Source organism: Salminus brasiliensis, chromosome 19 (assembly GCF_030463535.1).
Source record: "Salminus brasiliensis chromosome 19, fSalBra1.hap2, whole genome shotgun sequence".
Lineage (NCBI taxonomy): Eukaryota > Metazoa > Chordata > Actinopteri > Characiformes > Bryconidae > Salminus > Salminus brasiliensis.
In genome coordinates this window covers 14,990,840-15,017,607 of record NC_132896.1, presented here as the reverse complement: position 1 = coordinate 15,017,607, position 26,768 = coordinate 14,990,840, and the positions used below count along the sequence as shown (strand labels likewise).

At 40.0% G+C, this 26,768-nt stretch overlaps 2 protein-coding genes across 2 annotated transcripts; one reads left to right on the top strand and one right to left on the bottom strand.

The window, feature by feature from the left end:
• Positions 1-11,196: 11,196 nt before the first annotated feature.
• Positions 11,197-12,369, bottom strand: her5 (hairy-related 5). The gene is made up of 3 exons (XM_072664025.1): positions 12,319-12,369; positions 11,850-11,945; positions 11,197-11,745 (listed from the first exon to the last, which is right to left on the bottom strand). The coding sequence occupies exons 1-3, from the start codon at positions 12,367-12,369 to the stop codon at positions 11,197-11,199; spliced, it is 696 nt and encodes a 231-aa protein (XP_072520126.1).
• A 4,003-nt stretch (positions 12,370-16,372) lies between these two features.
• her11 (hairy-related 11) lies at positions 16,373-17,574 on the top strand. Its single transcript, XM_072664115.1, has 4 exons — positions 16,373-16,399; positions 16,539-16,634; positions 16,754-16,847; positions 16,952-17,574. Exons 1-4 carry the CDS (start codon positions 16,373-16,375, stop codon positions 17,572-17,574), a joined length of 840 nt encoding a protein of 279 aa, XP_072520216.1.
• The last annotated feature ends 9,194 nt before the right edge of the window (positions 17,575-26,768 follow it).

Sequence of the window (26,768 nt, the reverse complement as noted above, 5' to 3'; positions counted from 1 at the left end):
TGGCTCACGTCCAAACACTCAAGCAGCCTACAGTGAGGAAGGTAAGGCAGCTTGAGTTCTGGTGCAGGAATAACAATCTCCCTCTGGACGATTTTTACAACTGTTGTCATCACAAATCAGCTTTACATAATTAGTATTCAATAAAAGACAGAGACAAAAGGAAGAAAGAAGAAATAACGTTAGACATGAAGGATCAAAGACCCCCAGTGAGCAAGCCAACGGCGACAGTGGCAAGGAAAAACTCCCTTAGAGCTGGAGGAAGAAACTTTCGGAGGCTCACAAGGGGGACCCAACCCATCCTCCTCTGGTCAGAACTATTTAAACATTATTGATAAAAATTACCAAACCTGATACAGCAGATAGTTAATAGTGGTGATATTAATAGTGGCAGATAGTTACGAGTCCATTTAGGTTTAAACATGGTCATTAAACAGGTAGCAGTGATAATAGGGTGTTGGTCTGTTATGGGTGGTGGTGGTTGGGGGGCCTGCTAGTTGGACCAGTAGGTGGCAGCTGGTTTGACGCAGCGGGCAATCTTCCAGCAGGTCGGGCTGGGTGGCCATTTACCCGGAGAAGGTAAAAAGATAGAGTTAGTTCTGAGAGGAATTTTATGGAGAGTAGAGAATGTTGAGCAGTATCAGAGTGTGTCTGACGACTCCGGCAGGTCTGACTATAACAGACTATAACTATAACTAATTACAAGGAGAGAGCCAGAAGGTAACACAGACATGGGAGCACCCTGAAAACGCCAGCATCTATCTGCTCCACCGTCAACAAACCTGAGTGATCACGTGTAAGCAGCTGACAGCTCCAGCATCTCAGTGTACTACAATTCCCTGTGTCCGCGAACCCCTGGACCTGCTACCTTTATCTAAGGGGAAACATTCATTACCAACAGCTAATATTGGTTCTTAGCCATGAGGGCTTGGGTATTATTGTGATTATACCACAATTCTGATAGTACTCATTTTAATCATTTCAGACAAAGAAGACACAAAACTGATTAACAAGAAAGTTTTCTCACATCTGCCAAGAAAAATAGTCCTGTAAGCAGGCACTGCTGACAGTCATACAGCTCTAAAAAAATACATTTGACCAATTCCTTTTCTGGCTTCCTGCAAAACCTGTACTATACACAGTCATAGAACATCATGCTTATCTACCTAATAGTCTGAATCACCACCCTTGGCTTGAATGACACTAGCAGAACGTTGTAGCATGTACTTTATTAGATGACCAAAGGTGTTCATTATAGAGGTTAACTGGACCACTCGCCAAAATGATTGTTTCCATCTGGCATCAATGGCCTGTGGGTCACCACTGTTATGCTATTTGGAGGCACTCGATGTGTGGAGGTCCATTCTCCATACACCTTCACTACAGTGTCTCTAGAACACTTCACACAGCTAGCTGAAATGCTACCACTCACCCGGTACCCTATTATCATGCTCTTTTGGAAATCAGTCAAATGGCATCCTTTGCCATGACGATATTTTTTTTTTGTGCAGCGAATCCTTTCGCTTGGCATCTGACGTCCCGGGCGGAGCTGCTTAATTTGAGGAATGTTCTGGAGCTGCTGTAGTGAAGGTGTACTGAGAATGGACTTCTTGCACATGGCAGCCTCGAGGGCTACTGGTGCCAGAGGGGAACAATGACTCATTGTTCAACAATCGCCGCGCTACAGTGGAGCAGTTAACCTCTATAATGAACACCTTCTGTCACCTGATACAGTCCATGCCATGTCTCACTAATGTCATGCGAGCCAAGGGTTGTCATTTCCACTATTAGGTAGGTGGTCATAATATTCTGACATGACTGTGTATTTTAGAAAACAATAACATGGTAAATAACTACAACCTACTGATTCTAGATCAGTTCATCATGTTCCAGCTGATGGCCCAAACCCCAGTCCAGAAGACCCAGCAGTGCAATGGCTTGATGTTTCCCCCTGTTCCAGTACTCCCAGTTCAGCTCATGATGTGTCAATCAAAAGTTATTAATACAACTCTTGCATATTATCAGCAAGGCTTACACAAATCCATACTGCACTCTTAAAACAATACAGGTCCTTTAAAGGGCTGTGAGTGATACCAAAAAAATGATACCATGGAGGAACCACTTTTGGTTCCATAAAAACATGTTTGTAATAGAGATGTGTGTGTGAAGAACCTTACTATTACATGAAGGTTCTGTAGACCTTCTAACCCAGCTAATATGTGCACGTGGGGCCTGTATGGGTAGCCCTGGGAACCATAAGTAATTCTCCTCAGGTTCCATGTTGGCCCCACATATGGATTCCCATCAGTCAGTGATAGGACTAAACATAGGCCCCATCTGGGTTGTACACTGCATATGGGGTTTAGCTGGGACCCATGTGAGATTACAGTAGGCTGTAACAATAAGGGCTCATTTGGGAAGCCCAACTAGCTCCCAGTAAAAATACATGTACAAACTCACTCAGAGCACATGCCCACCTAGAACCCACCTAGCCTATGTTCCACCCATGAGAACCCCACATGAGGTTTCGTTGAAAGAACTACTGTTGTACCGGTTTGGCTATTAATTCAGATCCACCCACACTTCAAACTCTATTCATAGAGTTAATAGAGGAAAATATATATTTTTTAATTATCAGGGTGACATTTACAATCATTTAGGATTTCGTTTCTGAAAAAAACTATTAGTTATCATAAAAAATAAATAATACATTTAATAAGATAATAACTTGCTCTGGTGACACTGTGCTTCTTAAATGCACATGTATTAGTATTTTTATTACTTTCCATTTTCATATTTTTATTCATGATCTAATTCAGATTTTTTAAAAGTGTATCACTCAAAATACAACACAACTCCTGATTAATTTCTTAATAATGTGTCCCCATACTTACGGTGCAATGTGTGAAACACAAGGGGCTGTTTTGGAGTTGGTGGGCGCCTGCACGGTGCTCGACCCTCCTGCGTCACAGCTCGTGTTGTGAGGGTGCTGTAAGGCGAGGGTGTTTCTCTAATGACGGGGGCAGGCGAGCGGCGCATGGGGCAGCTGTTGGCCGAGCGAAGGCATTCAGAGAGTGTGTGTGCGCCCTAATGCTCCCCCACCCCTCACGCAACAGGCCATTAGACGCAAAATGAAGAACTGACGGAGCAGCATACGCCCGTATTGTGGAGTCTCACCTCCAATTAACGTCCCGTGGAGGGGGACTGGTCCCCCTTCATTTCCCACCCGCAGGGGCTTAAACCGACATGAATAAAAGGCATTTAAAAGGAGCGCTTTTTTTAACTGAAGGCGGGGGCATGGCCTTTTAGATCAGTGTCCATTCAACCCACCCACAGCTCAGCATCCTCAGCTGGAGCCAAGCCTATAAAAGGATTAACCATTCATGAGACCAGCAACGTGCCATGCAAATTAAAAGCTATTTAAATAAGTTTAAAGGTAACTGGCTTTTTCTGCTATATGCTGCTCTTTTAATATGTGGATCGATGGACAGACAGATAGATAGATAGATAGATAGATAGACAGACAGACAGACAGACAGACAGACAGACTGACAGATAGACAGACAGACAGACAGATAGATAGATAGATAGATATACAGACAGACAGATAGACATATAGATAGATAGATAGATAGATAGATAGACAGACAGACAGAAAGATAGATAGATAGAGAGAGAGAAAGATAGACAGACAGACAGAAAGATAGATAGATAGATAGATAGATAGACAGACAGATATACAAACAGACAGAAAGATAGATAGATAGATAGATAGATAGATAGATAGATAGATAGACAGATAGATAGATAGATAGATAGATAGATACACAGATGGATAGATAGATAGATAGATAGATAGATAGATAGACAGACAGACAGACAGACAGACAGACAGACTGACAGATAGACAGACAGACAGACAGACAGACAGATAGATAGATAGATAGACAGACAGACAGAAAGATAGATAGATAGACAGACAGATATACAAACAGACAGACAGATTGATAGATAGATAGATAGATAGATAGATAGATAGATAGATAGATACATAGATATACAGATAGACAGACAGACCAATAGAAAGATAGATAGATAGACAGACAGACAGATATACAGACAGACCGACAGATAGATAGATAGATAGATAGATAGATAGATGGACGGACGGACGGACGGACAGACAGACATAGATGCATGCAGCAACCGGCTTCTACAAATCCCAAGATCCAAAGATGGGTAGACAGACAGACAGATAGACAGACAGATAAACAGATAATCTTTCAGTCAAGAATCTTCTTCTAGTCTTCGAATCTTCTAAGACTTCTTCTGAAACCAGACCTTGGTGGACTATGAGGTATTCTTAGGATAACTATCATGTTACAAGATCCAGTCACACCAAAGCTTCAGCTTCCTGCACACACTGCAGGTTTCCAGTGCCAGAGGAAGCAAATCAGCCCCGAAACATCACCAAACCACCATCATGATTCACTACAGGCAAGGCTTTAGGAGCTAATACATTTTTTCAGAGCCCATCATGAAATAAGACATTGAGACAACACAGATGACATGACATAAGAACCCTCAGACATAGGGGGAATAGGTAGGTTTTTAAATCACACAAAAAGAGCAGGGTTGGAGATCTTATAAAGAAAGGAAGGCTGATCAATAATTTGGGGGCTGCCACAGAAAAAAATGGATTTAATATCCCAGCCTCTACTCAGGCCTTAAGCAATAAATTGCTTCAAAGTTAAAATGAAATGTCTTTTGCTTTTGTTTTTTGAGCTTGCAGAGATTTTTTTTCACAACTCAATTAAACCTCATTGAAAAAATAAAAAATAAAAAAGAGTTTAATCGCATTCATAGTGTTATTTTGACCACAACACACTATAGATTTTTTTTTTGTGTTGAATTGTGTTGACATTTGTGAGTCATATACATTCAAAGCAGGCTGTTTTTCCCCCAGTGAGGTTTAATATGTGGCAATACAAGTGTCTCTGTCATGCAAAAACATTCGTCCAATATGACCCGTGTTGTTTCCAACAGTCAAAATAAACATATCTGATTCTAAGTATTTTTCAGAGCATTTCCATTGGTCCAGTCATAATTTTACTCAGTAAAAAAGAACAGCTGATTCAAATGATGAAGTAGATTGAGTAATCTAGCCTAGTGCTTTAGCAAATTACCCTTTATTTTTAAAATTTTCATTATTTTTGGTTGTCTATCAGAAAACACCACACAATGGACTTCAGTAGAAGGTCAAAGTAAGAATATATTTTATATCAGTTGTTTTAAACGGTTTATATCGATCAATTTATCATGTTAACTCAACATTAAGAACAAAATCAGATTCTGATTGTCAAAAAGTGAAAAAAAAACTGCAAAAATGAAGATGCTTGGAATCAAACTTCTTTTGAAAACAAAATGTACCATATGTCCAATATGCCACATTTTATTTTCAGAATATTTGATTCCAAGTTTTTCAGAGCATTTCTATTGGCCCATTAATAATTTAACTTGCAGAGATTTTTTTTCACAAATCAATTAAACCTCAATGAAAATAAAAAAAATAAAAAAGACTTTAATCTCATTCATAGTGTTATTTTGACCACAACACACTATAGATTTTTTTTAAACAACACAACAGAACATTTGAATAAAATGGTGAACAAAAGTTAATAAAACATTCACAATATTTATATATAATCTTACGCATGTAATATATAACCACACATTATTACACACCCAGTTTTGTGCCATATTTCCTTATCACAAAAAGTTGAGTTGTAGACTCTAATAAACTGAGGAAATCCATCTTTGTGACAGTCCCCAGTCTTTTCTCCCACATGACACCAGAGTGAAGACAGATTTGGCCCAGACTCCACTCATTTTGTTAACCTACACCTGCCTGATTCACCCATTTCACTCTCCTGCTTCTTTGCCTGATGGTCCTGTCTGGTGGGCCTGCTGGGTGTTCTCCAAGCCTTTTAGTTTCAATAACCATCTGAGGACACGTGCTGCTTTCCACCGGATGCTGGTGTTTACACTTCTGAGACAAATGGCTCCCACCGACTGCATAGGCTACCCTACATACACCATGTGCCAACAAGCACCACAAGGCCTTACCGGGCAATGTAAGGAGAGAGGTGCCGGACCAGCTGAGAAAGACCGCACGTCCTTGTGTATTTTGGAGCCACTGAATAAAAGGTCATTAACAAGCGTGCATGAGAACGAAGCCCTGCCTCATATCCCACGCTAAACGCCGGGCTCCGGCTGTCTCACTGTCGCAGTGATATTTTTCATAATGGAAGGAGCCGTATTAGCACACCTATAACCTGCCATACATCAGCACGGGTGCTTTATGTGTGTCTATGTGGCCGAAATCTCCCCCATTCCGACGCACATTTAATAGACAAGGCAGTGTTGCAGGGTACCATCCCAAGAGGACCTGTGCTCTGTTTCGGGTGACGGCGCGAGAGCGTCGCGTGCGCTCAGGCGCGTGTCCTCGACGTGCCTCTCCACGAGACAAACGCTGTAGTGGATTCACACCTGAACGCAACCTCTTCAACACCATGCGCCCTAAACCTACACCACACAGTTTACGCAGCCTGAGTGTTTGTCTTGCTATCAGTCTGTTTGGATTGTTTTCATAAAAAATAGCTGATTATTTAACACATATTCGCCATAATAATCTGATATTCAATGCATTTTAACATAACAGTATACCAAACTGTATAATGTGTTAAATATACAGTACTGCGCAGATGTTATATGCACGCATATCATTTAAAACCATTTATTTTAGCTAGCTTTAGCTAGAATAGCATTTTAAAGAACGTGGTTGAGATCTTGGGATGGGATTTATTCACTCCCATCAACGGATTTAACATCATTAAGCCCTGATTTATACTCTATAAATAATACTAGACTCCCACAAGGATTTATCTGGAGCTGTTTTAATATTATTATTATATATACATATAATTTATGAGTCAAGCTGCTTGACGGTGTACCGGTTGCTGACACGTGCAGCCGGTATCTAGCGCGCACGCAGCTTCATGCCTTTGCGCCATGCGTTTCTCAACATTGTAGCCCTGGATTGTGCTCTGGAGTCGTGGAGCGCCACCCAATACCTTGAGTTGTGTGTTATAATGTCTTTTCCTGTGGCAGAATGCAATCAAATCCTCACATCCTCATATTCCAACATTTACTAAGGGGTTGGGGGAGCAAACTCTCTATTAATATCCACGATTCAGAAGAAACGCTAGATGCCTACAAACATATTAGTCGTGTATTACAGAGGCCTGATCCTGTTTCTTAAACACAATTTCTGTGATTATTGGAACATACAATCCACTCCCAAAACTTATTAAAATTACATTTATTATATATACAAGTTAGTGTTCGCTTTTTAATGGGGCAGCAAGGCTGGAACACCAAAAAACACGGTGTCTGTGAACACAGTCTGCACTGAGTGGACCTGGTTTCTGGGATGGCAGACATACTCTGGAAGGAGGGTCATGTGGAGGTGGTCCAGCACCTAGCTAGCTAATTGCATACACTCTTGGATTCTTAGCTAGCGATAACACCATCTCAATGAAACTAACTATTTCTTTACTCCGTGCTCGAATCTTTGTAGCTACTATTCTTGTAAGAGTCAAATGTTAGGTTAAAGTCTTAAACCAGACTAATTTAGTGTTTTGTAAAGGGGCCTGTACGCTCTTCCTACTTTTCGAGAGGTGCACCATGTTGGAGCTGCACTGCTCAGTAAATACTGTGGTTTGTCTGTGGTCCGTTGGGAAGGATTGTCCGGGTAAGAAGACACATCCGCTGTGGAAAAGAAGTCCTTCTCAAAGCTAATCCCTTTAACCCAAAACTAGTAATTGCATTTGGGAGAATTATCCCCCGTAATGGTGGGTTCAGTCGTCAGACGGTTGTTTGGTGAGAGTCTTCCTTCTATTGAAGCTCTAATCTGATTTCTATTGAAAGTCGCTTTAATGCAGGGCTGATCCAAAGGCGACAAAGCGAGGCGAAGCAGCGCATAAAAGCTGCCTTTGTCCGCGGTTCACCTTAGCTGGACTAAGCCGTTTTCTTTGATCCAAAGATCGTTACCATGGAAACGAGACTTCCGCATAATGGATAAAGTTTTGACTTTAAATTTTGCCGTGAAATAGGTCATGAATCTATCGTGTGCACGTGGCTGCACATGAGTAGAATATCAACACAATCGTCAGTAACTACTTTTGGCGAGAATTGTGTTGACATTTGTGAGTCATATACATTCAAAGCAGGCTGTTTTTCCCCCAGTGAGGTTTAATATGTGGCAATACAAGTGTCTCTGTCATGCAAAAACCATTTGTCCAATATGGCCTGTGTTGTTTCCAACAGTCAAAATAAACATATTTGATTCGAAGTATTTTTCAGAGCATTTCCATTGGTCCAGTCATAATTTTACTCAGTAAAAAAGAACAGCTGATTCAAATGATGAAGTAGATTGAGTAATCTAGCCTAGTGCTTTAGCAAATTACCCTTTATTTTTTAATTTTCATTATTTTTGGTTGTCTATCAGAAAACACCACACAATGGACTTCAGTAGAAGGTCAAAGTAAGAATATATTTTATATCAGTTGTTTTAAACGGTTTATATCGATCAATTTATCATGTTAACTCAACATTAAGAACAAAATCAGATTCTGATTGTCAAAAAGTGAAAAAAAAACTGCAAAAATGAAGATGCTTGGAATCAAACTTCTTTTGAAAACAAAATGTGCCATATGTCCAATATGCCACATTTTATTTTCAGAATATTTGATTCCAAGTTTTTTCAGAGCATTTCTATTGGCCCATTCATAATTTAACTTAATATAAAGAACAGCTGATTCAAATGATGTCAAACTGTGAAAAGCTGCAAATGTTGGTCTTAGGCCATGGCTGTAGCAGAAGTAGTAACAGAGTTACCTGCCACAAAACACAAAACACTGGACTTTAGTGGAAGATGACACACAATTTGCTTCTTCTAACTTTGCAATGGCAAAATCTCCCCCAAAAATGTATTTCCAAAATACTAACTTCACATGTCAGTGTAAAAATGTAAACTAATTCTATTGGTCCATTCAGCATTTTAACCTAACATAAAGAACAATGTCAGATTCTGATTATGTCAAAAAGTAAAAAAAAACTTCAAAAATTGAGAAATGGAGTTTGCCCTAGGCCTGGGCTGTACAATAAGCAGGTAAAGTTACATATAGTGGTTTTGCAATTGTTTTGTGTGTGAGCATCAGATTCAGCATCAGAAAAGCACAACAGCAGACGCAGACAGATGATTTGCTTCCTCTAACCAAGCAAAATATCTTTCATGATCATGGTACATTGTTAAAAAAAGCTTTGTCAGTCCAAATCTAAAAATAATGTACTCAGCAATTTGAGTAATACTCCCAACAGCTTATATTTGTATACTGAGATGTAGTCTGGCTTTATATCAAATAAAATATCATTATTGTGACAATGGAGTTGTAGTCTACTGTGCATACTGTAGAGTGCATGAATGCCATAAGACACACTGGAGACGGACAGATTTACAACTTGTTTTAATTCACTACAGAATCAAGATAATTTTCATACTGTTCTGTATTCTTAGACCATGTACGCACACAGACCTAATATTTGTGTGTTCATGTCTAAACTATGAATATGACTGAGGGTGTATTGGTTTTATTACCATGGTATGCATTGCAAATCAATTCCATGTTTTTGCAGGTGATTGCTATGTTTCATCAAAATATATGTCCCAAAATATTATTTGTACCAGTACTGTATCTGGTATTTTCTGTCATAAAATGGTATGATTATTAAAAGTGTAAAAGTGTAAAAAAAACTTTCCTTATTATACAAATGTATTTGTAGTTTTCATTTACCTGTTGTTGTTTTTTTACATATAATTTTACCTTGTAACATATATGTATGTATTGTATACATATACAAATTTGACCATGGCTTTTGGAAGCTTGCTTCTCTTAACACATACTTATATTTCTACACTATGAGCAATTTAATTGGGTTCGATCCAGTGGATACGACTAAAGCCAATACACTGTCAGGCAGATCACCCAAGCATGTTTTCCAAGCCTGAAAGTCACAATCTGGTTTCCATTGTAAAAGTATAGGTCTATAATATTGCTGACTATTGAAATATAAGGAGACCATCAACAACCATTAATTGGACCTTTAACTGTTGAGCTGATTGTATAATTGCCGCAGGAAGAGGCCACAAAAGACTACAGTTAAGATCAGAACAGCAGCCTAATCAGTTATTTGCAAGTCAATGTGTTGTGCTTTGCCGTCTAACTGCAGCCTTTTGCACGTGGTACTGAGACAACAATGAGTTGAAATGGAGCATTACCTGACTGAAAGTCTGCAAATGTTTGGCCTGTTTGCAGCTTATATTACTGCACATTCACACAGACTCTGAAGAATGTTTTTGAGGCACTAAGAGGCATATAAACACAAATAAATGTAGAAAGTAAATATATCCCCTCAGGTTTATTCTGTCAACATGAAGGAAAGAAAAAAACACTGTTTGCAACAGTCTACACTGGACTGCAAGGAACCAAACATTTTACAATAAGTATTTAGCACATAGAACTATATGCAAAAAGGGAAAAGTCACAATTGAAGCACAAGCACATGCACTGGCATGTATATAAGTGTCCCTAACACTTTAGAAAGTAAAGGTTAAGTGTTAGGCAGATTGCTTGCGGAGCTGTCTGATACGAATAAAAACCATACATCACACAGCTTCACTTTCTTCATGCAAATGTGACTGCTGCAAAATGTGGCCTTATAAAAATGCTTAAGGTCTACAGAAAATGCTAAAAAGTACTTTTCTACAAAAATATATACATCTCCATACAAAGCTGTGCATGTGCATCAGAGCACAATACACATCTGTGATACCCACAGTCTGTGCAATTGCGTCTTTGTATCAAAATAAAGATCTCAGTATCTAATGTACAAAATGGACATATTTACATATGCTGCACATTTACATGATTCACAGTCTTTGGCTAACCATCAGTCATTTTGTGGTCATTTTGCTCCAGGGTCAATGGATTCATGCACATTGTCAACTGCTGATAATTCAGTCTGTTTGGCATCTGTTCTGACCCCTCCACAATTCACTGTTATAAGCCAGCGTTGTCTCTACTGTGGCCAAGGCCTCCACACCGAATCGCTGACCGTCAAAGGCTGTTTAGAGCTGGGAGTCATCTTATTTGTAGGCTCATATGTGACAGTTCTTGGAGAAAGCTTTGGCTGACTCAAGGCTGTGCAGGGACTCGGGGACTCTGCACGAGTAAGTGACCTCTGCCCTGGTGGGGAATCAAGTGTAAGGTGTCTTGGGGTTCCACGGTGAAGCTGACTTGCAGACACTAGATGACTTTGACTGGAATGGTCCTGGATGCTCTGCTGCAAAGTCCCGTACATGTTCCCCAAAGCCTCCCCTGACTCTGGGTTCTTGCTTGCGATGAAATGGCTCACTCTGAGCAGACATGTCCTCATCCCATCTTGGAAGTTCTGTTGCCGCTTGCAAGGAGATCCCACCATCTCATCGTCATCTTCGTAATCTGTGTGTGCTCTCTTTCCTCTCTTAATCGGATATGGGGGACTGGATCCCAGTCGTTGCTCAGCTCTCAAGAAATTAACAACACTCTCCAAGATTTCGGCCTTTTCCACTTTGGGGTTCTTGAGTTTCTTTAAAAAGAAGATGAGAACAACTGAGTCAAACAAACTGAAAGGTGTGTACAGATGTATTTACGTAGTGTAGCTGGGAAAGGGTTTCTGAACCTTGGACTTACCTCATTACATGTGCTCTCCAGCAACAGAAGCCTCAGTGTTTCCAGGCTGTGGTTAATACGGTCCCTCCTCCGTTTCTCCATGAGAGGTTTAGGAACCTGGAGAATAGCAAATAATAAGAATCGTTAAATCACCTGCATGTAGACTATAAGATTCTGTTAGCTTTAGTTCAGAATGAGCTGTCTGGACATCAAGGTCATCTAGGTCATCAACACTTATTTGTCCTAGATAATCTTGAAAAAAACAACATTCCCATTGTAACTTTGCCTCACGATGAGGACAGTCCCAATTACTTTGGGACAAAACTTTTATTTTGGCACAGGCATTAAAACAATCCCCAATATTTTAAGTACTCCTAACATATAATTGGTCCATGAGGCACATTAAGTGGTACATAAGGTGCATGGACTAAGATGTCAGATATTGGCAGATAGCAGAACAAACATATATGCCATGTTACTGGTTTCTTACCCGTCGCATCGTATCTTTTTGATCCGGTATACCAGTAGCCATCTCGCTCATACCTAAAGACAACAGCAAATGACCAAATCTTACAACTTCAGACCCCAGTTCGAGCCACAGCCCTTATTAAACGGTGGGGCTAGACTCAATCCCCGCCCATGAGCTGTCCAAACCAATGGGGGAGTAGATCCATTAACTTAACCCACGCCCTTCATTAATATGCATCTACAGGCTGTAAGAAGGCTTTGATCGCTAAAGGGTGATTGGAACTGAATTTAGCGAGACAAAGACCACATCCCTCAGTGATGGTTAACAGAAAGCCATTAGGAGGTGGTTTAGCTTGGCTATTAGCGAGTGAAGTGGAAGGTGAAGGCGATCATTAAAATAGCCTGAGTAGAGCTCACATAACCTGTTACAAACTTTTAAAAAGAGGGTTTAACCTTTCTCACTTTTCTCACAAATGGGTTTAAATTGTGCTTTTTAATTCAAAGTTAACCAAAGACTTTCAGCTTAGTAAAAAAAAAAATACATTGGATATTGCCTAGGTATGTGTTGACTTAATGACTTAGCAGCCAGTCGACTTAAACACTTAAACAGCCATTAAGTCAACGCGTAGGCTTTATCAAATTGTTATTAAATGGCTATATCAAATAAATATGTAGCCTATCTATATTTTAGCCACTGATATCTATCAGGCTATATATATATATATATTTACAATGTTGACCCTGGTCGCATTTCGTTGATATCACTGTGGCCATGTTCGCCTTAGGGGTTGCACTCTTTCAGGCCTCCTCATTTGGAAAGAAACATCGGTTTAATTACACGTAGTTCCGAGCCTCGGCCTCCTCTTTTTTCCCCTCATTATTAGTCGTGTGAATATTTCAGCTGCTTGATCGGATCAGAGATTTTAAAGCTCTCTGATGGTTCTTTTCAGCACAGGTGGAAGCAGAGGCTGCTTTGTGTTTGCCACTGGCTTATCCACTGGACCGTGCTTTTACTGGCCCACTGAATAGTGTTTGAAGCCCGGCTTTCTCCAGCCCTTTGAACACAGGACCGCCCGCGTGAGCAGGCTGCGTGTGTCCGCGTATATGAAGCGGTCAGGAAGATGGCAAAACTGCGTAAAACAGTCTCTTTTTAAAAGCAAAGTCATGAAAGTAATGTTGATTGTTAAGCGTTTGGTTTCTGCTTATTCGTTTTTAGCAGGTTGATAGACATGAAATAAAGCTTTGTCCTTTAGGGGCAGCTATGGACTAATGTGTGCTAAAATTAGGTGTGAATAGCCCGCGATGGCTCATAACTACCAGAGCAGAATTGTGAATATAGAAAAACAATAGGACAGAAAGAGAAAGCTATAAAATAACTGATCTCTGTAGATGAATAAGAGCGCAGATTTTTCAAACCCAGCAACTAAAATCGCGATGTGTTTATGTTGCATAAATATTCTTATATACACGCTATGCTTATATAGCATAATATGCTTAAATACAGGTAAGGAAATTCATTTTTAAAACGTGGCAAGTTTGTGATATTTGGACATATGTTTAAAATAAGTGTTAGCCTACATATATTTTATCAACATAAAATTACATTTAATTATTATAAAAAAACACTATTAATTTTTTTCATCATATGAAAAAATGGCAATGCCAATAACAAATTTAGAATCAGATTAAAATATGATGTATAAGGCATATAATTTCGAAAACTACGAAGACTACATTTGATTCGAAAAAGTGATCACGTGAAACACAAATACGATATTTAATGCGATATAACTAATAAAACTAATGAAAAAGTTTTAGCCTTAGTATTTGATTAATTTGAAGAAAAAAAAGTTATTAAAGTTATTAAAGTTATTAAAATACAATCAATTAATACTTTGTTTATTATAAGGCACATGATTGATGAATAGGCCTAAATGTCACCAACAGGCATCTGTGCATGTGTGTCTTACTTAACATATAATACAAATAATTTCTATAATGTATGAGTCTATCATTTGGCAATATTACAATTAGTAGAAGGCTTTTGCAAAACAAACAAACAAACAAACAAAAACAACCACACACCCACAAATAAACAAATACATCCAAGTAAATCCATAAACTCAGAAAATGATTAATTCCTGTGAAATTCCTGAAAGGACATGTCTGAAGGCAGCATGCTCAGACATGCAGATCAATACCCACACATGATTTTCTCCATAAGGGTTGAATTCCCCTTGTGGATGTGGACTGAACTGAGCACACAATCAGGACTAGCTGTTAGACGTTGTTGGTGTAGGAAGAAGTATAGCAGAGCATTGGAAGTCCACTGCTATGACCTCCTGACCTGTCTAACTTTAGGAGCAGTTTGGGCTGCACAACTGGTCCCCAAGAGTTCACCAGGAGTCCACCTTCTCCACCAACCTAAGCTCTTCAACACGTAATAAAATCGTTAGCTACGCGGGTCTGGGTGAGCAATGTGACACTTGTGGTTGGTTCCCACGACAAAGAGAAGTGTTGCAGGAATCACTCGACTTTTTATTAATGAAAAAATCCTCCACATGCGTGAAAGCTGTATTACAAACTTGCGAGATGTAAAGTTCGTGTTTATCCTGGTTCTGTAGGACCAGCCCTGTCCTGTTCTCTGGAGCATCAGCGTATGTCAGTAACTGTTGACTTTTGCAGGCAGGTCTTTCTCACTTAAAGCAATCCACGCACACGCCCGCACACTTAACAGAATGGTGCTAAGCGTTTGGACTTCACACCCCAGCTACCCCCCCCCCCCCCCTCACCACCACCACCACGGCTCTCTTCCTTGCGGCCACGCGCTGAACCAGTGGCCAAGGGTTTCCAACACCCACACGTTAGACACAAACATTTACGGCCATAAATACTAAAGTCTAAAGTAAAAACACTTACAGGCTAGCGATTTTCAACACGTTTAAATATTGTTATATATATACACAAAATATCCCCATATGCATTTAAACATATGTAGTTAAACACATTTTTAAAATGTGACCAGTTTGTGACGTTTGGACATATGTTTAAAAGAAATAGATATTTATAACATATATTTTATCTACATGAAATGGAGTATTTAAACATGTATTTTATATTTGTGCTTATCTATATTTATTTGTATGTTTAACTAATGCAACCCCCTTAAATGTGAGCCTTGTGAAAGTTAGTTAAAAAATTGAAAAAAAAAAAAAATAATAAAAATAAAGTTTTAGGCACCAGGTGTTTGTAAAAATCTACATGAAATTTCATCTGATTTACTCAGTAAAACACTCATATTAGAATAAATAAAAATAACAATAGATAAAGTAGTGCTTTTGCCTGTCGTTGCGTTCCAGTATTGCTTAAAGCTATCATCCAGCACCTGGTTTGGTAAATGAATGCTTAATCATGTTAAATCAGGTGATCTGGAGGGAAGTGAACACATCTATGCGGGGGCTGGGGGCATCCTGCAGAAATCTAGAACCGAGCTTCGTTCTTCAAACTAGAATGAATGATAAATTCTGTACAGGTAATTAGACCAGGAGTGCCCAAAATGGCTCGTATATTAGGTAAACATGTACGAACGAAGTCTCTGACCAGTACACAAACAAGTTCTGGCAGACATGAATTAAGATCTAAATTCCAATTGCTGAGTAAAAATACTAATAATTTTAATATATTTAAGTGAAGTTTGCGGATGTTTTTATGTAGCTACACGATTTAGCTTCCATATGATTTCTAGCCGGTATTTCGACATGCCCCGCCTCCTGCTTTCGGATTGGCTAGTTCATACCTTCAAACAGTCCGCCATCTGTCAGTAGGGTACGCTGGCCAATCGTTGCGCAGAAGGCGGGACTCTTGGGACTACACTTCGCTTCTCCACCAATCAGGAGTGTCACCCTTGCGCTAATATAAGTTTCAGCCTGGTCTTCTTCGCTCACTTTGCTTAGCTACTAGTACCCCGACTGCTATAACTACTACTACTACTATTACACCTACCACTGCTGCTGCTGCTGCTGTAGCCTTTCAGAAGTGGTGCGCTTTTATAAAGATACAGCTCTTCAACTTCCACCATGGCCAAAACGGAAAGCCTGCGAAGAGTAAGTCTGATTTATTCACTATATTAAAAATTGCCATCGAAAAATGTATTTTTATTAAAATCAGCTGACCGATGCTGTTGTTTTCTACGTGCAGTTGTAGAGTACTAATTACTAACGTATTTTCAATGTTTACTGTTAGACGCTGAAGCCAGTGATCGAGAAGAAAAGAAGAGACCGAATCAACCAGAATCTGGATGCCCTCAGAGCTCTGCTGTTTAGGAGCACTGCAGATACGGTAAGAAATCAAGAGTCACTTCACAGTGAAGTCTTTACAGTGAGTCCCTCTCATTTATCATTTATCATTAATTGTATTGTATTAATGTCTCTTTCTCTTTCTCCCTCTCTCGTCCACAGCGTTTACAGAATCCCAAACTAGAGAAAGCAGAAATTCTGGACCTTGCCGTTCAGTATATAAAAAAGAATGCATGCACCAGGGCAGATAAGAAAGGTATTATATTATATTATATTATATTATATTAATCATTATGCTTCATTTATAAACAACTGAACTTCTCAATCATCTTAACCTAAACTCAACCTCTTCGTCTTCAGTGTCTGCAAACCTTGAAGTCACCAAAACTCAACCCAAGGCACAGCAACCAGTCCATGGCATTCATCTCCACCAATGTGTTTCTGACTTCACCTCATTTGTGGGCCAGATGCATCCATCTGAGAGGGAGACAGTTCTTCACAGTCTGGAATACTATCTGGACAGCCGTCTGGCCCGTTCTGCCAAAGCTGGGAATGAAACGGACATCAAGGCAACCAGCGCCCTGACCAAGCTTTGCTCATCTGCATCACCTCACCACTATAACCAAGACCCGATCTTCCCTGAGTCGTCGTTACTTGGTTATAAATCCTCCAGCTTTACTCCATCAGCTTCACCAAACCACCTTTCCCCTCCACCCTCTCCTCCTTTCTCCCCCATGGCTTCCCCTTTCATCACCTCTCCCCCATATTCATCTGTTCCCTGCCACCTACCTTTTGCTCCTTCTGGTTCTCCTCCCTCCACCAATCCCCCACCCACTCTTTTTGCAGTGCCATTCTCTGTAATGTCTCAGTCCTTGCCGTCTCACGCCTCCAGAGATCTCCCCACGCCACCATCTCCCAATCTGGATATCAATGGAGATCTGCTCCCTGTCCCAGCCCTGTCAACATGGAGACCGTGGAGCTGAAATAGTACTGAGCACCTTCCTCAAAACCAAGGCAACTGGAGAACCAGTCCCCTTAAACACCCAAGGCCTCCATTCATAACTCCAGTTTCCATTAGGAGTCAGAATGTCCTAAGCCTGTGGGTTTAAAGGGTTAAAATGTGGGGCTGTTGAAGGCCTCTGGTGGACATTTATTGAAACAACAGGAGGAAGATCTCCTGTCGCTCCATTGACATTCCTGGTTTAATTGTATCATTTGTTGCCTAAATTTCATTTATCTATTTATTGGTTAGAATGTGGATAGTCTGTATGTATTCCATCACTTATACTACCTATTTTGTCAGTTCATCTACATAGGACTATTCACTGATGCATTCAATGTGTACATTGTAAATATTTAATTGTTATAAATATGTACATTTTGCTCTTATCATTGTGTATTTATTTTACACAAATAAAAACTGTTAAAGCAATTTTTGACTCCTGTATTGACCCATGATCCCCTGATGAGACCAGATATTCATATTACAAATGTACATCCAGACCACTGGACACCCAGCTAACATGTCCATGTGGGCCCTATGTTCCCAACTTGGAGCTAAAAAAGTTCCATGTTGGCCCCACATATGGATGTTTACCAGGGTCAGTGATGGGACCAGGAAGAGTTAAACATGGGCCCCATCTGGGTTGCACACCAGGTTACATATGGGGCCCAGATGGGACCTATGTAAGATTAAGGTTAGTTGTAATGATGGGGTTGAATTTTAAAGTGGAAAAAAGAAAGAGAAAGACGCACCATGGAAACATTTGGCCACCCTAACAGATCTGAGCTCTTATCAAAGTCTCCTCTCCTCTTTCCAACTGTTAAGCATGGAGAGGTATTGATCATGCTTTGAACTTGTGTTGCAGCCAGTGGCACAGGGGATGTTTTATTGGTTTCACGAAAAGGACCCAGATGAAAGACATGTTTTTTGTCGAAGATCTCTTATTAATGTTGTTCAGTTCTCAGACACCCCTATTTAAAAGCAGATTGAGACTTTAGAAATAGTTCAATCATTCAATCACGTTTCTGAAATTAAGCTTCTGAGAAACAGCCTTTGGATGTTTCTATTCTGATCATTGAATAAAAAAAATAATCTGATATTGACATCAGATCAGTGTAAGAACTCTCTTCTACTTCTCAGAATGTAATAACTCTTGACTACCTCAACAGTCTTTTTTCTTATTTTTTATTTTATATTATATTATTATTATTTTATTTTATTATATTGTCTAATATAATATTATATATTATATATTATTATTTTTATTTTGGTCCATAAAACTTCACATAATGGGATGTCTTAGCATGAAAGACTACAAAAAAGTGTTAACAAGCTGTAGTATCTGCCAAATGCTGTAATGACCAGGGTGCCCAAACCTTTGCTTCAAGCCCCTTTCCCTTTCCCAAGCTGTAAAATATGAGTAAAAAAGTTATCTTCCTCAAAAGATTTACCAAGAATTTTTAACTTGCCTTCTGGAAATCAGGCCATCTTTTACTTGCTTAGCTATTTACAGTAACAGATATTTTGACCAGGGGTGCCCAACTGTGTGCATATACAGATCCCTGTAGGCTACATGCCGCCATCAGCTTAACATAATGCAATAAAAAAGGACACAGTCTCAAAACGACACATGTACAGGAGCTGCCTTATCACACCCTACAGCAGAACTACAGAAGTCCCTGGAATAAGATTTTCTGGTCTAAAGTTGGAAGGGAAAACTACAGCTGCCTTATGGTGCTTTTGGAGGGAGGGGTGGGATGCGCTGGTATCCAACCAGCTGCCAGAAAACTTTATAACATTACAATATCTAAATGTCTTTACAGACTGAATGTCTTGTGAGATGAGGAGGCTGTCTAGATATTCACAGTTTGACTTCTTTTCTCTAGCAGTAGAATTTTCCTCTTTGTATTTTCCACATTTTGGTAGCTGTACTGCTCTCCATCTGTTTCCTTTACTGCAATTTTGTATTGGATAATGAAGAAGGTAGGGTACCCCCAGGGCAAATGTTACATCTAATGTTAGGCTGCTTTGCATTTGTAAGTCTATAAGCCAGAACTTGAGTGCTGCAAGAATTCCCAACAGCTGTATTACATATTTGCACAATGTATGCTGGGTATTGTAGTGAGAAATACAATAAAAAGCAAATAAACAAAAACATGATAAACAATGAAATCCTGAGTTGCGTAGAACTGATAAGACTGAGGGATACAGTGCTGCACTATGGTATACAAACAACACATTCAAAGCTAGCTTTAGGTCAGGATGCCCTTTTAAACAGAAAATAATTCAAATAATTATTTGTCAATAATTGTACTCAAGTGAAAGTGTAAGTACATTTGATTGATTTACTTCAATCAATCAATGTAACTGTAGTGACTAACCATAATTTTTGGATCCATGTTTTGGAAGGACCGTTTACCCTGGTAGGAAACCCACAGCTGTTCCCACTGATCTACCTTAAAAATGCATGTTTGCATTCCATTATCCACTATTTCTCCAGGAACCTGATATCTGAATTCCTTTAACATGGGCTTTATTTGTTTACATGTCTTTGCTGCCATCTTCTGGTCACTGTCAGCACATTTACTGAAGGTAACATTCTCAATGATGATTTGTCTGTTAATCACAAGCTAGTTTGTCAGATGTAGGGGCAGTGGTGGCTCAACGGTTAGAGCGCCGGGCTATTGATAACAGGGCTGTGGGTTTGATTCCCGGGCTTGGCAAGCTGCCACTGTTGGGCCCTTGAACAAGGCCCTTTACCCTCTTTGCTGGGTGTGTGTTCGCATGTGTGTGTGTGTTCACTACAGATGGGTTAAATACGGAGGACACTTTTCACTGTACATAGTACAGTGACAAATATATCCACCTTTACTTTGGGGGAATTACCAAAAACTGCAGCATTCCCCTTTGGAACCTTTGCTCCAATAATAGCTAATAATTCTGACCTAGTTATAGGCTACAGCTTGACTTACATGGATGCATGCTTACCACATCTCAGACTTGTTAAATACATACACAGAGTATAATGTCTCTACAAATTAGCTGTGTAGCAAAAAAGATAAAATAAATATATATAGATTTAAAAAAAATAAAAAACGGTCACGTCAAGAATCAAATTGAGGTGGTTAAATATTAGTGATCTGAAAAAGTTCCAAAGTTCAATAATTCATCCATGATTTCAATTGAAATTGAACCATAACACTTGAGCTTGTAATCTTCTATTTATTGCAGCGATGCAATGCCATGGTCAGCAGAGGGCAACATCTGCTTAAAAAAAAGCAGGTTCAGACCAGGCTCCCCTCCATGCAGGAGTGTGGCTCCACAGAGCATGGTGCTCTCAGAGACATAGAGCTCAGCATTGTTTCCCACCTGAGCGGCCTTCTGGCGACCAGCCGAAGACGCATGACTTCTCGCTCTTATAAATGTCAGTATTTCTCTCGCACTCTTTCAGCTCGGGATAAGTGCGCACCCTGCCCCATATCTGCTGCTCGCATCTCTATTACACAGTCTGAATATTTTCTGTGTGAGGCACCAAAGGATTTGGCTGGAGAAAACAGGCTCTCTGACATGATCGGACATGTCTTTGGATAATGGTTATTTTTTTCCTCCCCCTTCTGCCTGCTCTTCCCTCATCTTCACATTCAGCAGCGTCTCTCTGTAGTAGTGCCATTACCTCTGAGGTGGCCATTGTTCATTGTGAAGGAAGCAAGCAGGCACCTATAATGGCCAGTCTAGCTGTCTTTTGGACAAAGTTTTTTTTCCCCCACAGGTTGCAGTGGGCCCTGCTGACCAAGAGGGGCATAAATGAAAGATGTCTGTCTGTCTAGGCAGAAGTGACGCTCTATGACAGCGATAATGAACAAAAAACCAAGTCAATTGGTAAAATCCCCCTGAGGTGTCTCGAGGCACACTGATTAGAGCTGATCCTGTTAGTCATAGCTGTGTTAATGCTGAACGCAGCCCATGCATTCCTGATTTGGCCCAAACATGGAGGGGAGTGACTTAAAGAAAACATTGAGGAGGATCCAGCCCTGGAGATGTCATTGCTTTTGTCATGGTTTATTGGGCTCGGAGGTAAATACATTTGTTTTGGCACATCTCGAAAGCAATTTGTCGAGGCAGAGCTGCTGTCAAACGCTTTCATCACACGTGCACACACTTGTACCCTGCCGATTCCCTCAAAACACAAATACACTCGCAGGCATGCATACACAAACATCCCCATCAGTCTTTTAAACCTAGTGAGGCTAGCTGGAGGCCCTGTGCGGACCACGCAGAGAACCTCTAAAACCAAAATGCCAAAAACTCAAAAAAATGCCAAATTGAGCAATACGTTATCTCTGCATCCAAAATAATGATTCACTTCACATTAACAGGCCATAACCAGGACAAGCTATTTTTATGCCTATGCCAATGCCAATGGGCCTTCAAGGATTGTGGCAGGAGGTGCCGAACACACCCACATTTGGAAGGCCTGCATTCTTGAACCTGCAATCTCAGTCTAGTCAAATAAATACAACTACAGGTATTCAACCTTGTTATTTCACAGCAAAGTAAAGTAGACCTTTAGGTAGAAATGATTCCTACTTCCTTGTAAAGCTGGCCGGGCTGGTTAATAGAGCATAGGGGTCGATTTCATTTCCTCATTCTGCAGATACAGATTTTTTTCTCAGGTTGTACAAAACCTCCTGATCTACAGCCAAAAGTGCACCAATGGAACCTGTTATAGTACACTGAACCATATCATATCATATAAAACCATGCATCTGCATTCCTTCCCTCAGTTTTCACTTTTCATCATCTTTTCAACACGGCAGCTGCCCTTCACATTGTGAGAGCATATCATAATAAATAGACCAATAGATATTCTCCCAACTTAATTGGAGTAAAATTTCATTGACTTCGATTACAAGCTAAGAATGCTCTGATGATTTGGCCTTCTCCTGTCAAGCTGGACAGATGTGATAGGTAGAATGATACATTCTGCTAGATTTTAAATTAAATCTGAGGTCGCTAACATTGTCCTGGCACTAATATCGACTGGTTCAGGTCAGCAGGTTCTAGCTTACACAATGCTGAATCAGCTTTCAGCGTGTGTAGCCTGTAATCTTCAGTTCAATACTGCAGTCCATTTAGAGTGCAGCATAGTCACAGCTTGGAGATAGGAAATACATATGGAGATTGTTTGGAATTAAATACATTTTCCAATTATTCCAATTATAACCCTTGCAATTCAACTTTTTTAATGTACTGTGAAAGCCTTTGGATGTTAAATGCGGCCAAGGTTATTATTTTTGAACATATATATATATATATATATATATATATATAGGTGAGTCATTCACATCCTAACATACAAGGAACTTAGTCAGTACAATGAGTAACATCTTAAATTTGCCTTTACTGTAACCATTACACTGTATGTCCTAATGTTTGAGGACACCTCATTCTAAGCAATGCTTTCAGCTACTTTAAACTGCACCCACTGCTGACACAAATGTGCAAATGCATACACACAAAGCTTGCCTAGTCCCTGTAGAGACGTATTGCCAAGAGAATAGGGCTCTTAATAGAATAGAACAGATAAATGTGAACTCATTGGCACCATGCCCATTGCAGGTATAGGCTAGAGGGGTAAAAAGCCCCCCCATCATTGGGCTGTGGAGCAAGTGATCATCCAACATCCTGACTGTAGTAATGCTCTTGTCACTGAATGCAATCAAGTTACAGGATGCACTCTTTTTAATACCCTCTGATTTCTGAAGAAACAATAAATTGAGCAGGTGTCCGAAGTTTGGACATATAGTGTACTTAATCTGATCTTATTATTGTATAGCACTGATCTTATTATGGTTTTGAGTGGTATGTCCAGTATACCCCACCACCACCAATTCAATGTGCCGTAAAACCCACACCACTGCAGTGCAGCAAGACATGTCAGAAGTAAGATACCCATTAATGCTCAGACCTGCCTGATGGTACACTAAATAAGTTTTGCCCAGTCATTACATGCAACGTGACACTGATCCACTGTAGTACACTGGAGGTGCTTTCATTTGCTTGGAGTAACTAACTAGCTGACTGAAGAGATACTTTCTGGATTCGGCCTGGCTGGACACAGCGCAGGAAGACACTGAAGAATGCCGATCTGTCGCTACCCACAACTAAATACCATTTTCCCCTCTTTCATTTCTCTTTTTTTTCTCCTTCAGCACAGGGGGCTTTGAAGTTAATAGAGAAAGGAGTCCGGACTGTAGCAAATTACCCACAGACTGGAGCATTTTTTACATAAGTCTTGAGAGGCGGGTGAGCCACTTTTCCTGGCGGCCTGGCCGGGAGCGTTTAATCTCAAGCCACAGGAGACAGCGGCGCTGACAGACTGACAGCACGGCTGGACACGCTTCCAGGCAGCAGTGACGGACATGGCGGCCCCCGGAGCAGGGCCACTGCCCACGCATCACCACACTGGTAAATACAGGACACGCTTTCACCTGAGCGCAGAAACAGAGCTACATGACAGTCAGTGCTTGGACCGAAACCAAGCCTCATGCTGACTTTAACCCCTTAAATGTCTTTCTTTGTCAAAATAAGCATTCAGATTGTTTTTAGTTCTCATGAGTTTGTACTAAAGAACCCCTGAAGAACCTCTTTTTAAGGGTGTAAGACTACATGGAACCACAACTACATGGAAAAAGATGCAAAGTGGGAGCCATTTAAAAAGTCTAGTATTCTCTGATTCTATGCATTTACTAATTGAGAATAAACCCCCAAGTGTAGGATTTAGGTTCTACACACTAAAGTTCATGTTAGCCCACACCAGCAAGCCCAGAATGTGAGATATTCTGCTGTATAATAAGTGTGTAATGCAGGTAAATTGTCACTTCAGTCTCATTGGGAATTTGACTCTTGCTTGTGGTGATGCTCAATCCCTTCCCTTCTAATTAACATAGATTTCCCAGGTAATCATTAAATTAAAGAAGCATATTATGTCTTCAATTGTGGAATAAGGAACTGAGTTCACAAAAGTTGATGATTCCCTGCACTTAGAACCAGAGTAGACTCCAGACTTTCTGGATTCAAACACTCTTAACAGGACCTACGAGGCTAATGTTGCTTTCAAAATTCTTATAGCCACTAGCACTATGCAAACTACATGCGTTTCATCATATGCATCATCACACAAACCATAGTTGTGGTTTATAAAATACTGTTACTCAGTAAACATGTTGTATAAAACCAAGAAAAATACCTTATTTATTAAAAACAATAATAAATACAGATTTTATTTTATTGTGTTATTAAATGGCTGCTTTCTTTCTTGTTGATTGAGCCAGATTTAGCTCATTTCTTTTATTTAGTCTTTCCCGCAAGCATGACATCACCCTTTACCAATTGTCTTACTGTGTTACTTTCAGTAGGGCTGAGTATAGTGTAACCATACAACATCATTAGTGACCAACCGGTAAGTGGAACTTGGCCCATTTGTTTTTTAATGCATTTTATACAGCATATTTAGTAGAATTAGACAAGTGCACCTAACAGTCAGGGTTCCTTATGCACTAAACTGTGCATAGAGTATCTGAATAGGAGTACAAGTTGAACTTTTGTCCATTCTTATGGAAATCAGCATAAACTATATGAAGAATCCATGATCCAGTTCAAAACTAAAGAAGCAAATGTTAGACACCAAGCTGGAGCTGGTGGACTGCATTTAGAAGAAGGCAAATAAAGATGCTTTTCCACTGAATGATGATAATCAAACTGCAACAAACAGAATATATTTCCTGGCAGCCCTGATACTTTAAAACATTCCATTCTTGCTATTATTTTTCCTTCTTATGCGTGAGGCCTACTTGGTTACGTGTTTTCACATTTGGTACATTCTGGTTAACTTTTCACCCTTTCACAATAGAAATGCTATTGTGAGGAAGTTTTAAAGAATGTTAGCCCTATCAGAGATCTCATAAAAAAGCCTTAATAGCTGCTCATAGAGGCAAAGTGGTAATTCAAAGTCTAATGTAAGCAAGGGCCCTCTCCCAGTTCTGTGGCCTGCAGTTAATAGATAGTGTATCCGCCTCCAGTCCCTGATAGTCAAAACAAAGACTACTTAACAATAGCTTTGGAGGCCCAGCATTGTGGCGTTCAGATACTATTTTGGCACTTTGATTCTGTTGAATCACGTCTTTCAATAGCCTACTGTACCATTCCTCTGTATTAATTTTCGGAGGCTATTGTTACACAGCCTTACATTGATGTGCAAAAATAAACCCTTTCATAATGTTCAATGCTATTATTTTCCTTCTAAATGGAATTCGGATAGAATCAAGGATATGGAGGGTTTTTTTTGTTTTGTTTTTTTTAACTCAAAGTTTTTCTTAAGCTGCTTGAGATGTAAGGGGTGGCTGTGGTGTTTTGAATGTCATGCCCTCAGGTTGTGTGTTAGCTGAGCAGTCTGTCTGGTGACTAGAAGCTAGTGGTCCTTGCCAACTCCCTTGACCCAGCTCCCACAACTTGTGGGTGGGCCTTGACCCAGCTAGCCTGCAGCCATGCTGGGCTAAAAACCTCTGCACTCTGCACTTGTAATCCTTTAGGATGCACTTCAGCTCAATCAAGAGGTTATAGCCCTCTCTCTGCTTTGTAAAATCAGGAAGAACTTAACGTGTCAAAGGTTGACAAAAACAAAACTGATAGCGGTTAAAAATAGCGAGTTATTTCTGTGGCGGCTAAAAATACAAGGAGAAACAGTTTTGATACGTCTGAAGTAAAAAGTGTGAAGCACATTAAAGGAATTCATGGCTACATGGTTGGGGAGAGAAACACTTTTTATTTAACAGTTATTTCATATATTTGTAAACATAAAGGGGACCTATACAGAAGGGATAAAGAGGCATAGCCCAATACTTTTGTCCTCATAGTGTGTGTATATATACATATAGTGCAAGTACTGGGACACACCTCGTAATCATTAAGTTCAGGTTCAGTCCCATTGCAAATTTAAAGTCAGTCACCTAGTCATGCACGCTGCCTTTACAAACACTAGTGAAAGCCAGGGTCAGGGCACAGGGTCAGCTATGCTACGGCACCTCTGGAGTAGAGAGGACCTTGCCTAGGGGCCTAGCTTTGGGTATCAAACCCACCCTGCCCACTAAGCCACCACTGCCCTGTTTTGCTAAG

Excerpts from the sequence above, each read along its gene's own strand:
- her5 (XM_072664025.1), bottom strand. The coding sequence starts at position 12,369 with ATGAGCGAGATGGCTACTGGTATACCGGATCAAAAAGATACGATGCGA. Across the intron at positions 11,946-12,318 it reads AAAAAGATACGATGCGACGG|GTTCCTAAACCTCTCATGGA; the intron begins GTAAGAAACCAG and ends GCTATTCTCCAG. Across the intron at positions 11,746-11,849 it reads TGGAGAGCACATGTAATGAG|AAACTCAAGAACCCCAAAGT; the intron begins GTAAGTCCAAGG and ends TTCTTTTTAAAG.
- her11 (XM_072664115.1), top strand. The coding sequence starts at position 16,373 with ATGGCCAAAACGGAAAGCCTGCGAAGA. Across the intron at positions 16,400-16,538 it reads AAACGGAAAGCCTGCGAAGA|ACGCTGAAGCCAGTGATCGA; the intron begins GTAAGTCTGATT and ends GTTTACTGTTAG. Across the intron at positions 16,848-16,951 it reads CACCAGGGCAGATAAGAAAG|TGTCTGCAAACCTTGAAGTC; the intron begins GTATTATATTAT and ends CTTCGTCTTCAG.